Source organism: Peromyscus californicus, unplaced genomic scaffold, assembly GCF_007827085.1.
Source record: "Peromyscus californicus insignis strain IS unplaced genomic scaffold, ASM782708v3 Scaffold_3__1_contigs__length_106647218, whole genome shotgun sequence".
NCBI lineage: Eukaryota > Metazoa > Chordata > Mammalia > Rodentia > Cricetidae > Peromyscus > Peromyscus californicus.
Window position 1 is genome coordinate 7,076,388 of NW_026294551.1, and position 12,717 is coordinate 7,089,104.

The 12,717-nt window shown below is 49.7% G+C and overlaps 1 protein-coding gene and 3 non-coding genes across 4 annotated transcripts; 1 reads left to right on the forward strand and 3 right to left on the reverse strand.

The window, feature by feature from the left end:
- Positions 1-407: 407 nt before the first annotated feature.
- Trnar-ucg (transfer RNA arginine (anticodon UCG)) lies at positions 408-480 on the reverse strand. Its single transcript has one exon. It is a non-coding gene; the product is annotated as a tRNA-Arg (tRNA).
- Positions 481-884: 404 nt separating this feature from the next.
- Trnar-ccu (transfer RNA arginine (anticodon CCU)) lies at positions 885-957 on the forward strand. The gene has a single exon. It is a non-coding gene; the product is annotated as a tRNA-Arg (tRNA).
- A 230-nt stretch (positions 958-1,187) lies between these two features.
- On the reverse strand, positions 1,188-1,260 carry Trnar-ccu (transfer RNA arginine (anticodon CCU)). Its single transcript has one exon. It is a non-coding gene; the product is annotated as a tRNA-Arg (tRNA).
- A 2,122-nt stretch (positions 1,261-3,382) lies between these two features.
- On the reverse strand, positions 3,383-9,346 carry Mrpl58 (mitochondrial ribosomal protein L58). The gene is made up of 6 exons (XM_052756352.1): positions 9,137-9,346; positions 6,416-6,452; positions 4,740-4,799; positions 4,116-4,198; positions 3,858-4,027; positions 3,383-3,650 (listed from the first exon to the last, which is right to left on the reverse strand). The coding sequence occupies exons 1-6, from the start codon at positions 9,326-9,328 to the stop codon at positions 3,566-3,568; spliced, it is 627 nt and encodes a 208-aa protein (XP_052612312.1). The 5' UTR covers positions 9,329-9,346; the 3' UTR covers positions 3,383-3,565.
- Positions 9,347-12,717: the final 3,371 nt, after the last annotated feature.

Consider the following 12,717-nt stretch of genomic DNA (forward strand, 5'->3'; position numbering starts at 1 on the left):
CGTGAAGGGGTCTCTGTATAGTCCTGGCTGTCCTGGAACTCACTCTTTAGCCTCAAACTCAGAGATCGGCCTGCCTCTGCCTCCCAAGGGCTGGGATTAAAAGAATGAGCAACCACTGCCTGGCCACAAAAATAAATATAAAAAAACAGGAAACAAATTGTATCAGATGAGACTCTGAGCCCCAAATCGCTTGCCTACAAGGTCTTACACATTAGGACACTGGAACTTCCTGGGTGCAGTGCTCTATAATCCGCCTTTTAAAAGGTAAATAAATAATAGAGTCACAACAGGAAGTTCTCCAACGCTAAATGCCCAGAGTTCTGCAGTGTCTCTGGAAATCTTTCCCATTTAAAACAAGGAACTAAATAGTACTCAATTGGAAGGACCGACTAGGGAAGAAAACATTTCGACCACGAAGGGACTCGAACCCTCAATCTTCTGATCCGAAGTCAGACGCCTTATCCATTAGGCCACGCGGTCTCACTGCTCTGGCTTCTTCACTAGAACGTATTATTTGGTGAAGAACAAGATCCGCTCCAATGGCCCGATCGTGGCGTGCCTTGGCATCTGTAACTCCCGAGGGGCGGCATGCGGGGCCCCGCTGCGGGCCGCTGAGCGGCGGCGGATGTACGGCTTGGCGGATAGCTCAGCTGACTTGGGGCCAGTTCGAATCCTCTCCGGTCGGCCCCGTGAGCCCAGCGGCCGAGTCGCGGCTCTCTCCCATCTGGCAGCGCGTCGTCGCCCGCCTTTCCTCTGAGTCTGGTGAGAGCTGGGTGTCGGGTGGACAGGCCCGAGCCAAGGCGTTCAGTCTCTGTTCCGGGATAGGGTTGGCCACGTCAGCGCGCCGCGCTATCACGGACCACGTGAACACAGCTTTTTATCGCGCCCCAGTGGCCTAATGGATAAGGCACTGGCCTCCTAAGCCAGGGATTGTGGGTTCGAGTCCCACCTGGGGTGGTGCAGTCTTAATTTTGGAGACAGAGTCGTGCACTTCCTGTCTCTGGGCCGGTTCTTTCCCGCGGCCCGTGTGTGGCTAGAGTCATTTATGGCCTGGGTTCGCCTTGCACCCCCGCTTATCAAGGCCCTCCCCGTTCCGAGCATGCGTGTTTCGTAGTCTTGCATGTTTTTGTGGACTCCATTTATCTGGATATTGAAGGCTAAAAAATGGAGGACAAACGACCAATTTCTACCCCAGGTGGGACTCGAACCCACAATCCCTGGCTTAGGAGGCCAGTGCCTTATCCATTAGGCCACTGGGGCCCACAGCACGTGGCTGTCGCCTTTTCCGACCTAATGGATGCTGACACGCCCGTGCCTATTCTTCCATTTAAATGCGTTTTTTCGTTGTTGCCTTGGGGAGCTTTTGGGACGCGAACTCAAGCCCGAGCTGGGACGCGAGTGTGCAGGGTAGGGCCAAGGGGGTACCTTGAGGTCGCCCGCACACGGGGACCGGGAACGAGTGGAAGTTTCCACAGCATTAATTCCCGGCGGCCCCCCTCCCCCACTCCCGGGCTGTTTTCTTCCTTCCCATCCAGAAAGGATGAGAATTAAGTATCAGTCACAATATTGACAATATTAAAATATAAGCACTGAAAAACTTCCTGATCCTTTCATAACGACAGAAACATTTATACACAATGTATGTTCTTTGCAAATGTATAATGCACGGAGAGGGCCGGCATCAGTCAAAAGAGGGGCGGGAAGGAAGGGAGGCAGACAAGGAGAGAAATCTTAGTAGTGTAATGTTAAGACACTTAAACAAACAAACAAACAAAACCCTGGGGGAATGGAGGTGCAGAGCAGTCTGGGAAGTATAGTTTAATTCAGGGGCTTAGCAATGGCTTCATGGTAGGTGTTGAGGTTCTGGGAAAGGGCTGAAGCTTGAAAGGAGGCAAGTATGATTTTTAACTATGTAACTGAGCACAGGAAGCGTTTGTTTAAATGACTTATCTGTGTGGAATAATGGTTCCCCGTAGTTAATCCTAACAGTTACCTGGTGTGTTTCTCAACGGCGACTTCACTAAATGCTGCAGCTGGGGTTGGGGGTGGAGACTACAACTACCACGACCCCAACATGCTTAGAGCTAATGCTTGAGGACACTGAGGTTTGACAGCATTTGGAGCGATGTGCAGATTGGGAAGAAACAGAAGTCATGGTCATTGTAGTGACAGTGATGAAGGAGCCACTGGGCTCAGCATGGACCCAGGGAACTGGCAACAAGGTTGATAATGGATTGTTAAAACCCCACCCCAGCCCAGGGACAGCTCCTGTCAACTTGGAGGTATTAAATTTTAGGCATGGATTCTCTTGCATGCCAGAACCCTGGAGAAGAATAAAATGATGGCAGAAGAATAAACCAAATTTAGAGAATGTCCTTGAGGCCCAGCAGTGTTTTACCTCCTGTAGGTAAGTGGCTCCTATCTGACACTGATGATGCTCGATTTTCAAGCTAATATAGAATCCAAATTTTGGTTTGTCTCTGGGACATTTGACCAGGGCAGAGCTTATCTGATTAAAAGAAATTAAGTTATATTTGTGTGTGCACATGAATGCTTCACGAAGCTGGTGGAAGTCAGGAGCCAACTCTCATGAGTCAGTTCTCTCCTTCCACTATGCGGGTACCAGGGATCAATTCATGGCAGTCTTGGCAAGTGTCTTTATGCGCTGAGCCACCTCTCTGGCCCTTATTTTTGCTTTTAAAAGTAAATCATTTGGGGGGAAAAGGTATAATAAACCACCTGCAGGGTTGGTGAGATGGTTCAGCAGCAGGTAAAGGCGCTGTGCCCGAGCCTGACTGGTTCCTGGGACCTACATGGTGGAGGAAGAGAACCGACTTCCTCAAGCTGTCCTCTGACCACTAATCATGTACTGTGGTTCATGTATGCCTCCCCCTCATTATAATAAATAAAGTCAGGGCCAGCAAGACGGCTTGGCAGGTAAAGATGTCTGCCCTTCAGCCTGAAGCACGTTCCATCCCCATGTGAAGAGGCGACTCTGCTGGCGGGCTGCTCTTTAACCCTCATGTGCATGTGTCACACAGAGCCACCTGCCAAGTAAGTAAACAAACCCCAACCTTCTGGCCTGGGGAGGGAGCGGAACCAACTTCCAGGCTCTTCCATGTCTTCCTCCCCGGTAACCTGCCAGTCTTGGCGTCCCTGATTCCTCGTCACCTCCTGCCACCAGCTTCCTCGTGCCCACCGCGTTCAGTCGCTCTGTGTCTCTGAAGGTCCAGCTCAAATGCCTGCTCGCGTATCCCAGCCCTTCTAGCCCTTTGCTCGAGGATGGACTCACCATCCTCTGCCGCCCCACGGCTGTCACAGAAGCCGTGAGGCGGCTTTAGGCTGGAGGCAGGAGCCCTGTTACAAAGCTCTGACCGAGTGGTGAGGCTCACAGCTTGCTCAGAAGTTTATTGTAGCCAGTAATAAATGAAGTGGACACCTGAGGGGCTGCCCTGGGCGACCTGTAGCCTCCCCTCCTGAGGAACGTTCTGCCAAGGCTCCCCTGGTACGGCGGCTCTCTGTAGAGCTGCATGACACCCCAGTCTCTGCTGGTAGTGTGGTGACTTCAGTCCACAGTCACCCTCCTGCTCGTCTTTATGGAAGAGTTTATTCTTTTCTGTCGCAGTCTTTCCCGATTCATGTTTTCTATCCTGGAACAAAAGACGCCAGTGAGACCCAGATGTGCAATCAGTGCTTTTCAAAGCTGGAAGCTGAGGGGCAGCAGAGCAGCCCAGGCAGCAGAGCCAGATGTGCGCCTAAGCCTGGGTCAGCAGCACCTTGCTCCTATCACCCACCCCACTGTCCCTGCTGGGAGCTCCTGGACTCTACCCTGCCTCCTCTCACCCACCCCTCTGTACCTGAGTCTGTGGAGCTGAGCGTCCTCTTTGGATGGCTCCTTGGGCAACTGGCTGGCCTCAGCAATCATGTCTCGAATTTTCTGTAGGCATTCTGCCAGATTCCGGAACTGATAGCGACTGCTCTCGGAGGTAAGAACCAGCTCTCCTGCCTTGTTGATCTTGTTTTTATGCTGCCAAGGAGGAAAATGAGAAACACCACAAAGGCCCACAAGCCTCTCCCCACCCCAAGGAGCCACAGGGACAGAAAGGGATGAGTACCTTGAGAGCAATTTTCTGGCGCACGGGCTCAGCAATCCAGTCTGCACTGGCCAAGTGAAACCTGACTTCAGCCTTGGAGTTCACTGTGGATGGGGAGGAAGGAGCAGGAATCCTGAGACTCTTCGGAGGACACACTGCCCAGGCATTCAGGGGCAGTTCTGAAGCCAAGCGCAGCCAACTAGTTAGCCAGGAACATTCTAGCCTCTGTCGAAGTTAGCCATGGAACAAACCCACAAGGCTACTCTCTTTGGGACAAAACTAGACTTCTGGTATCCAAATGTCCAGGGTTTCTCCTAACAGTTTTACTGGACTCTGAAAAGAGCAGGGGGTGGGTTTCACGAGAGCAAAGGAAACCTGTCCTCTGTGGATCCAAGCAGGCTGCCGGCTCATGCTGTGAGTTCTCTTTATTTACCCTCAAAAGCCAATCCTAGCCTCAGCAACCTACAGCTGAACACCAGACAATCGGACCACATTCAGAAGAGTCAAAGGGATTATTGTAAGCTGAAGGTGTGTGAGCTGCCGCAGAAAAACCCCTTTATTCCACAGGAATGTGAATGCGGACTTCCCCCTCACACCCCCTCCCAGCTAGAGTTACAGCAAAAGGGGGCACTGCGGTGCCTGTACCTTTGTTAACATTCTGCCCCCCAGGACCGCTACTCCGGCAGTAAGATATGCTCAATCGATCTGCAAAACAGGAGGACACATACATGAGGGTTCCCCATGGCTGAACACGTAAAGGGCTAATTTAGTCAATGTGATGATCACACACCTCTCTTACACACACACACACACACACACACACACACACCAGTAAAGCTGGACAGCATCCAAAGATATCAAAACTAGAATCAGGACAACTGACTTTCCCAAGGCCTCCCAGAGAGTGGAGGAAGTAAAATTATGACCCAAGTCTAGCACATTCTACCAAATCCTTCTGTGTTTTGTTTGTTTGTTTTAAAGTGAAGACTCAAGCTAAGGGACAGACTTAGTGTCACGTAGTTCGAAGAGTGATGGATATGGAATCACGATGGGCTAGAAGCTCCAGAGGACATGGCTAGGTGGGCGGGATGGCACACTCCTTGTAAAGCTGGCACTTGGGAGGCTGAGGGAGGAGAATGTTGAGTTTGGGGCCTTCAGTGTAGACTACACAGTCCAATGGGGACAAGAGAGTATTGTTTCTGACTGTGTTCTCAGGGCCTAGCTCATAGTCTGGGTTGAAATTATGTGTTGGATGGATGAGAACTTGATCTTTAGTTCGGGAGCTCTCATCCTGAAAGGCAGTGTGGCCACTAACTATATATGATCTTGACAAAGTCCTACAGCTTCTCTGTCTGTCTTGTTTGTTTGTTTATTTATTTTGAGACAGGGTTTCTCTGTGTAGTCCTGGCTGTCCCCAAACTCACAGAGATCTGCCTACCTCTGCCTCCCAAGTGCTGGGACTAAAGGTGTGTGCCACCACTGCCCGGCTTGCTTATTTTTAAACTGGAAGATGAGGTTCCTTCCTCCCATTTCTATATCTCCTGCAAAGGCCTTGACAGTGTCTGGGTAGGAGAGACACAGAAGCGGCGAACTGCGAGAGGACCAGCTGGTAAACCACAGCAGGGTGGGTGTTGAGGTCCTGTACAGCACGGTGGCAGGGGACAGTGCGCCATCTTGAGACCACCTCCCAGGTCTTCCTCCTTTGGAAAAGCCAGTTAAATCTTGTTCTGACTCAATAACAAAGGTACCTGGTACTGCAGGGAATGGCTGCACTGTGGAGCCCAGCACCCCTGCATGTAAGACAGGTGGGTCATGTGGCTGCGGCTGAGTCTGCTGAAACGGAATGCCATGTGGACCTCCAGAGAGCTCAGGAGGCCAAGAGAGGCAGCCACTGTCCACTCAGCAGCACGCCTGTTTTCCCAGAGACTGTGATGAGGCAATGCCCTTGGCTGCTACTCCCCTGTACCTTCCTTCTTCACACAGCACTAACCCCTATACCATCAAGAAAGTTCCAAATTGTAAGCACATCAAGAGCTCTTCACATGTGGGCAGACCGTGTAGTCTACATGCATGGCTAGGTCATCATTTGGTCACTATTCTAAGCTATGCTGCAAGGGCTCCTTTCACACCCACGGTTGGTCTCTCTACTGTCCTTTACTGGTCTGGTGAGATCTAGAAGGAATATGTGAGAAATTTGGTAAATGGCTTTGTGTGTGTGGTGCTTGGGACTGACTGCAGGGCCTATCTCAGGCTAGGCAAGTACTCTACCATTGAGTTAGCCCCCTAGCCTAAAATAACTGATTTTCAATAACATTACTTACCTAGAGGGATGTCACTGCTGGCTTGTTTCGCATGCTCCTGTAATATAACATACATAGTGTTAAAGAAGTCCCTAAAAAAAAAAAAAAAAATCCCTTGTCAGACTACTCCTACTGGTCCAAGACAGAAAAAAAAAAGTGTAACGCTACAAGCCAAATGTTACATATTTTAGGCTGAAGAGATGGCTCAGTGGGTAAAAGCACTCCCTAAAAGTCAAGGCTGACAATCTGAGTTCACTCCCGAGTACCTACGTGGTAGATGGAGAGAAGCAACTCCCCATGAGTTGGCCTGACTTCCATACACATTCTGTGGTATACACACACACACACACACACACACACACACTAAACAAATGCAATAAACACTTTTAAGAAGTTATGCATTATTGTTTTTAGGCCTCCAGCAAAATCATGCTATCAAACCATCCCCGACTCAGGCACTACCTCTGGAGCACTCCTCTAGAATGATGGCACTCATGCCTCCAGCCATCCTGGCCATGGCTTAAGCTATTGCTGGGTACTATCAGTGGCCTGGCTCATGGGGAAAGGAATGGGGTGGGTGAGACAAGGCAAAGAGCACATACATGAGGGGCACTAAACACCACTGCCTGCTGCCAACCTGGGGCAACAATCCTAGTGGGCCACCCTGCTCCTTCTGGTGCCATGGGAAGCTGGCACCAGAGGTACTATGCCTTGAACAGATCCTGGTTCGTTTGCCTGGAGGGCTTGTGTCAAACTGAGTTACTCCCATCAGGCCTTGTCTTCCCTCAAGCTCTTCATTCCTCGGCAATGCCCTCCAACCTTAAATCCTCTGGACCACAAGGTCCAGCAAATACCACCCCCAGAGGCTGTTCTGGCTTCTAAGCCCAAAGCATCCTCATCCACACCCCCTTAGATACCTTTATTCCTTTGATCTTTAACTTGAGTGGGGAGGGGAATCCTCATTTCTGCTCACTTATTTTTTTCTGCTAAGTCACCCCCCAGCCCAGGTTTTCTTCTTGACTCTTTATGCCTCTTCCTCACATTCCTTTACAGGGTCTCTTTGGTGGCTAAAACTCTGATGTGCCACTGAAATCCTTTTTCTCCCTCCCTAAAACATTTCATCCTTCTAAGCTGATGAAAATGGCATATAGGTTCGTGACTCCCAACTTTTGGGTTCAAGTAAACCTCTTTGCTCAACTACAGTCCCACAGACACAGCTTGCTCTCACTTATCCTGCCCAGTAACAAATCCTAGAGACTTCCTTTCTGTATGCCCAGGATATGACCATCTGCAAGACTCCTGTTGCTTCCACCCTGCGAATCCTTTCTTGCCTATGTTACTGCAATCTTTGAGCTCACCTTCTAGCTCTTGCCATTCTTCAGGCTATTGTCTCTAACACTCTGTAATACACAGTCTATCTTGTAAAGCTCGTATCATTGGATTCCTGGCCTCCGCCCACTTCTCTCGTCTTTGGCTTCCCTTCATCAGATTGGCCTGCTCAGCCACCCTTGTCCAGCATACTACTGTCCTGAAGTGGCTGCACTTGGTCATCATGCTGCTTGAGGATTTTCATGCCTTCCTGTTCTCTTCTCCTTGACAAGGTCTCACGTGGTTCAGGCTGGCCCTGAACTTATGATTTTCCTGCCTCTGACTCCCAAGTGCTGGAATTACAAATGCAGGTCACTATGCCCCACTTCTTCCAGGCCGGGCTTTTCCGGATCACTCTACTTAAAACTGCAACTCTGAGCTGGGTTTGGTGGTGCATGCCTATCATCTCGGCACTTGAGAGGCAGAGGCAGGAAGATCATTACAAATTAAGAGCCCAACCAGGGCTTTTAAAGAGCCTTTCTCAAAAGAAACAAATAGGCCACAGGTCAGTAATCTTGACACTTGGGAGATGAAGGTGGAAAGATCAGGAGCTCAAGACTACCCTTAGCTCTGTAGCAAGTTTGGGGCCGGCCTAGGTTACATGAGATCCTTTGTCAAAACAAACTCATAAGAAACCTGCAGCTGCAACTCTGGCTTTACTTCTTCCTTCTGGGTCTTATTTTTCTCTAAAGTATCATATGCAGTGTTACTTGGGCTTATTGATTTATTTTTGTCTGTCTCCCTCTAGTATACCATCAGCTCCACAGCTGTAGGATTTGTTTTTACTATGTTCTGCCCCAAATTATCAGTGCTCACTGTACGCTCTCAAGAGAAGTCTGGTGAATGAAGTGTGAGTGAATGAATGAAAATACTGGATGCTCTTTCAATCCTATGGATGCAACTCAATAGGTTCTCTTCTCTCCTGCTCTGGTCCAATGCAGTGTAGCTACACACAGCAGGCTAAATATGGATCCTGAAGGAACAGCCTTGTCTCTGGCTTCCTGACGTTACTAGGGAAAAAAGACCGAGTAACGTTACAACTTGCGGACCTCAGCTTTTACTGTCCACTTTGAAGGTCCATAATTCACATTCCCCATAGAATGTGGGCCTAAAGACTGGAAAACAAACGGGGAAAAGCTGGTGATTTTGAAGGATGCGTAGGTGGCAGGCTCTCTCCCAGGGCCTGCATTACTCGAAGCACGAGGGCTGCAACCACACCCTAAAATCCCAGAACCCCCACCCCTCCCACCTGAGTTGCTAGGACGACCAGTTCCTCCCTCAGCAACCAAAAGGTTCCACGCCGCCCGCCCGGCTTCCTGGCGTCACCTAGCAGCGAGAGGAACCGCCCTTTCCGTCCCGCCTTTCTCGGCTCACCGGGACCTTCCAGGCCGTATCCACGCCCTTGGACTCGGGGTAGAGCTTGTCCAGGCTGTAGATGCTCTGGAATTCGGTGCCGTCTACCTGTCTGTGCAGAGCGTGGCGAGCACAGCGCGCGGGCGGCGGGAGCAACAAGCTTCCAGCTCGGTGCAGGGCCCAGCGCAGGCCCCAGGCGGCCGCCATGTTCATCTCTCAGGACCGCTTCCGGTGCGCACCTTCCCCGTGGTCCGCAAGCTGGCGCTGCGCTCGCGTCCTGAGTTCCGCCTGGTTTTTCGCGCCCTGGGCAGGCCACGTAGGTGTGGTGGTGGTGGGGACCCAGCTGGCATCTGGCAGAGGTTGACCGGCAGACAGCGACCATCTACGGGAGATTCTTTTTAAAAAGACTCCTGTATCTGTCTGACTTGGTGGTGCTCGCTTGCAGTACCGTCACTAAGGCAGATTCTAGCCTAATCTAGTTACATAGTGAGCCCCATAACAACAACAAGGATACTACTAATAATAGTAATAATAAATAAATACATAAATGAACAAACAAACCCTGGATCCCACGTTCCCAGAAACACACTTTTCTCTTTTTGAATCCGGACCCAACAACCTAACCAAACACATCTATAAGATCTTACCTACTTCCGGGCCATGGTGGAGCATACCTTTAAGTCTAGCACTCCGGAGGCAGAGGCAGGCGGATCTCTGAGTTTGAGGTCAGCCTGGTCTCCAGGGTGAGTTCCAGGACAGCCAGGGATACACAGAGAAACCTTGTCTCGAAAAACCAAATAAATAAATTTTAAAATAAATAATCTAACCTGCTCAGTTTGGGTTATCCCTGCCCTCTCCTATCCCTTCTCAGTGTGTGAGCCACATTCTTAGTATGGTTCTGATGGATAGATGGGTAGATAGTCAGACAGACAGACATATAGATAGATAATGAGCCAATCTTTGTGTGTGTGGTTTTTGTAGGGAAAAGGGGCTGGCTAGAGAAACCCACCCTGACCCTGGAGCCCAGAATTAGGGAAGGATGACTCAGAAAAAGCCAGTGAGAAAAACACAGTTTAGCTCAGATCAGAGCCAACTCTGTCCCTGTCCAACTGACTTGTGAAATCAACCAGTCACAGAACAGGACAGCAGAATCCTGGCCCTAGGGCTCAGGACCAGGGAAAGAAACACAGCCTGTGTTTGGGACCTGAGCCAGAGAAGTGAACACTTTATCCCCAAACCCAGAACTCAGGAAATATGCCCTGACTCTGAAACTAGTACCAAAGAAACACTCTTGGCCCCTAGAATCAGAGTCAGTGAATGAAGTGTGCCCTGGCCTTAGAGGTAGTGTCAAAAAGCCAAGAAAGACCAGTGAAAGAAATACAGTTTGGCCCTGAAATCAGGGCCATTTCTGCCCCTGTCCAACTGACTTATGAAAACAACCAGTCACAGAGCAGGACAGTAGAATCCTGGCCCTAGGGCCCAGGACCAGGGAAAGAAACACAGCCTGTGTTTGGGACCTGAGCCAGAGAAGTGAACACTTTATCCCCAAACCCAGAACTCAGGAAATATGCCCTGACTCTGAGACTAGTACCAAAATAACACTCTTGGTCCCTAGAATCAGAGTCAGTGAATGAAATGTGCCCTGGCCTTAGAGGTAGTGTCAAAAAGCCAAGAAAGGCCAGTGAAAGAAACACAGTTTGGCCCTGAAATCAGGGCCATCTCTGCCCCTTGCTCACAAAACTGGCCAATCCCTGAGCAGAAAATAAACTAACCAATCACAGTTGACTCCGCCCCCTAGACATCCTATATAAACCGCCCTGCCTGGTCAGTGGTGAGCTGTTCTCTCCATCCTGGTAGAGGCAGCTACTCTCCTGGATTCCTCCTTCCCAACTAAACCTCTTTCTCAAAGGAGTATTGGGTGAAGACCTTCATTGACAGCTGAACAGAAGAACCTTTCTGGGACGTCCCATAGTGGACTGAGCGAGAAAGAGCTGGTAACACTGAGCCAGAGATTGTGGCTCTCCAGGAGAGGAGCAGGATCCACCATCATACCATCATACCAGGTATATCCTGACCTTCCTGAAGAGTCAGGATACCCTTCCTTGCTAAAGCAGTTCCAGGCCTGACTCTCCCAAGAAGTCAGAAAACCTTCTTTTCCAAGGTTGGGCTGTTTCTTTGCAGTCTCAGCCATCAGAGCTGTGCTAAACAGCTCCACGTGTCCCGGTCACCTTTGGGCAGAGCTCTTGTCCTGAGTAGCTCTGAGGTGTCCGGGATACCTCGCCCTCTAGGCTGAACTGTCTCCAGTTCAGCCATCACAGCTGTGCTAAACAGCTCCAGGTGTCCAGGACACCTTCAGGGCAGAGAGCTCTTGTCCTGAGTATCTCTGAGGTGTCCAGGACACCTCGCCTTCTAGGGCTGAACTGTCTCCTCGCAGTTTCAGCCATCAATTTACTTACATTTTGGGCCAAAACCTGGGACACCAGACCCAGAGTTTTTTTCAGTTTACTAACAGTTTTGAATTTAATGGTTGGTTGATTTGTACTGTCTATGTATGGAGTGTGAGTGTGTGTGTGTGTGTACTGAGACAGGGTCTCAGTTATGTAACCCTATCTGGCCTGGAACTCACTATATAGAGCAGGTCTGGTTTGTGTTTGTGTTCTGAGACAAGGTTTCCTATATAACTCAGGCTGGCCCTGAACTCCTGATCCTCCTGCCTCTACCTCCCAGATGCTCAGATCACAGGTGGGCGCCACCATGCAAGGCCCAGTCTTATTTTCTAACATAATTTCCTGTCTCCTAGATAGATTGCAGGCTCTCTGCTATATCCCAAGCATGCAGAGCATGGCACACCATAGACAAGCCACAAATGTGGATCAAATGAATTCTATGGCAATTTGTTTTTGAAAGTTGAGTTCCAGTCAAGTTAAGTTGTAGGGCTTAGGTGTTTTGTTTTGTTTGTTCCCACCGCAGACAGAACACTGTATATCTAATAAATAAACAAATCTTAAAAAACCGAAACCAGCCGGGCGGTGGTGGCGCACGCCTTTAATCCCAGCACTCGGGAGGCAGAGCCAGGCGGATCTCTGTGAGTTCGAGGCCAGCCTGGGCTACCAAGTGAGTTCCAGGAAAGGCACAAAGCTACACAGAGAAACCCTGTCTCGAAAAACCAAAAAAAAAAAGGAAAAAAACCGAAACCAAAACAGTCTATAAGTCAGCCCTGCCCATGTGTAAGTTGTGATGGATGGCTTAGTTTATACCCAGCCTAGTGTGGGAGGCAGATCACTGGAGGGGAAATGTTTCTAAACAGGGCCCTCTTCCCTGCCCTGTTTTAAGGAGCAGCATAGTGGCTTCTTCTAGATAATAAGACAAGCTGGAGAAGTAGGTAAGAATCCAGAAGACTCCAGGTTAAGCAGAGCCATTTCATATTGTTGTTAAGGAATGAAACCCAGAATTGGTGAAGTTCCAATGCTAAGGCTCCAGGGAAAACGAGTGATGTTTGAAGGTGTCTAATCCCTGGCTAAGTTACTTAGTTGGGGTTGTGTGTAGATGAAAACAGAGGCTAATAAATGTTAGCAGTTGTTAGTAATGCTTGTGGCTAGCTT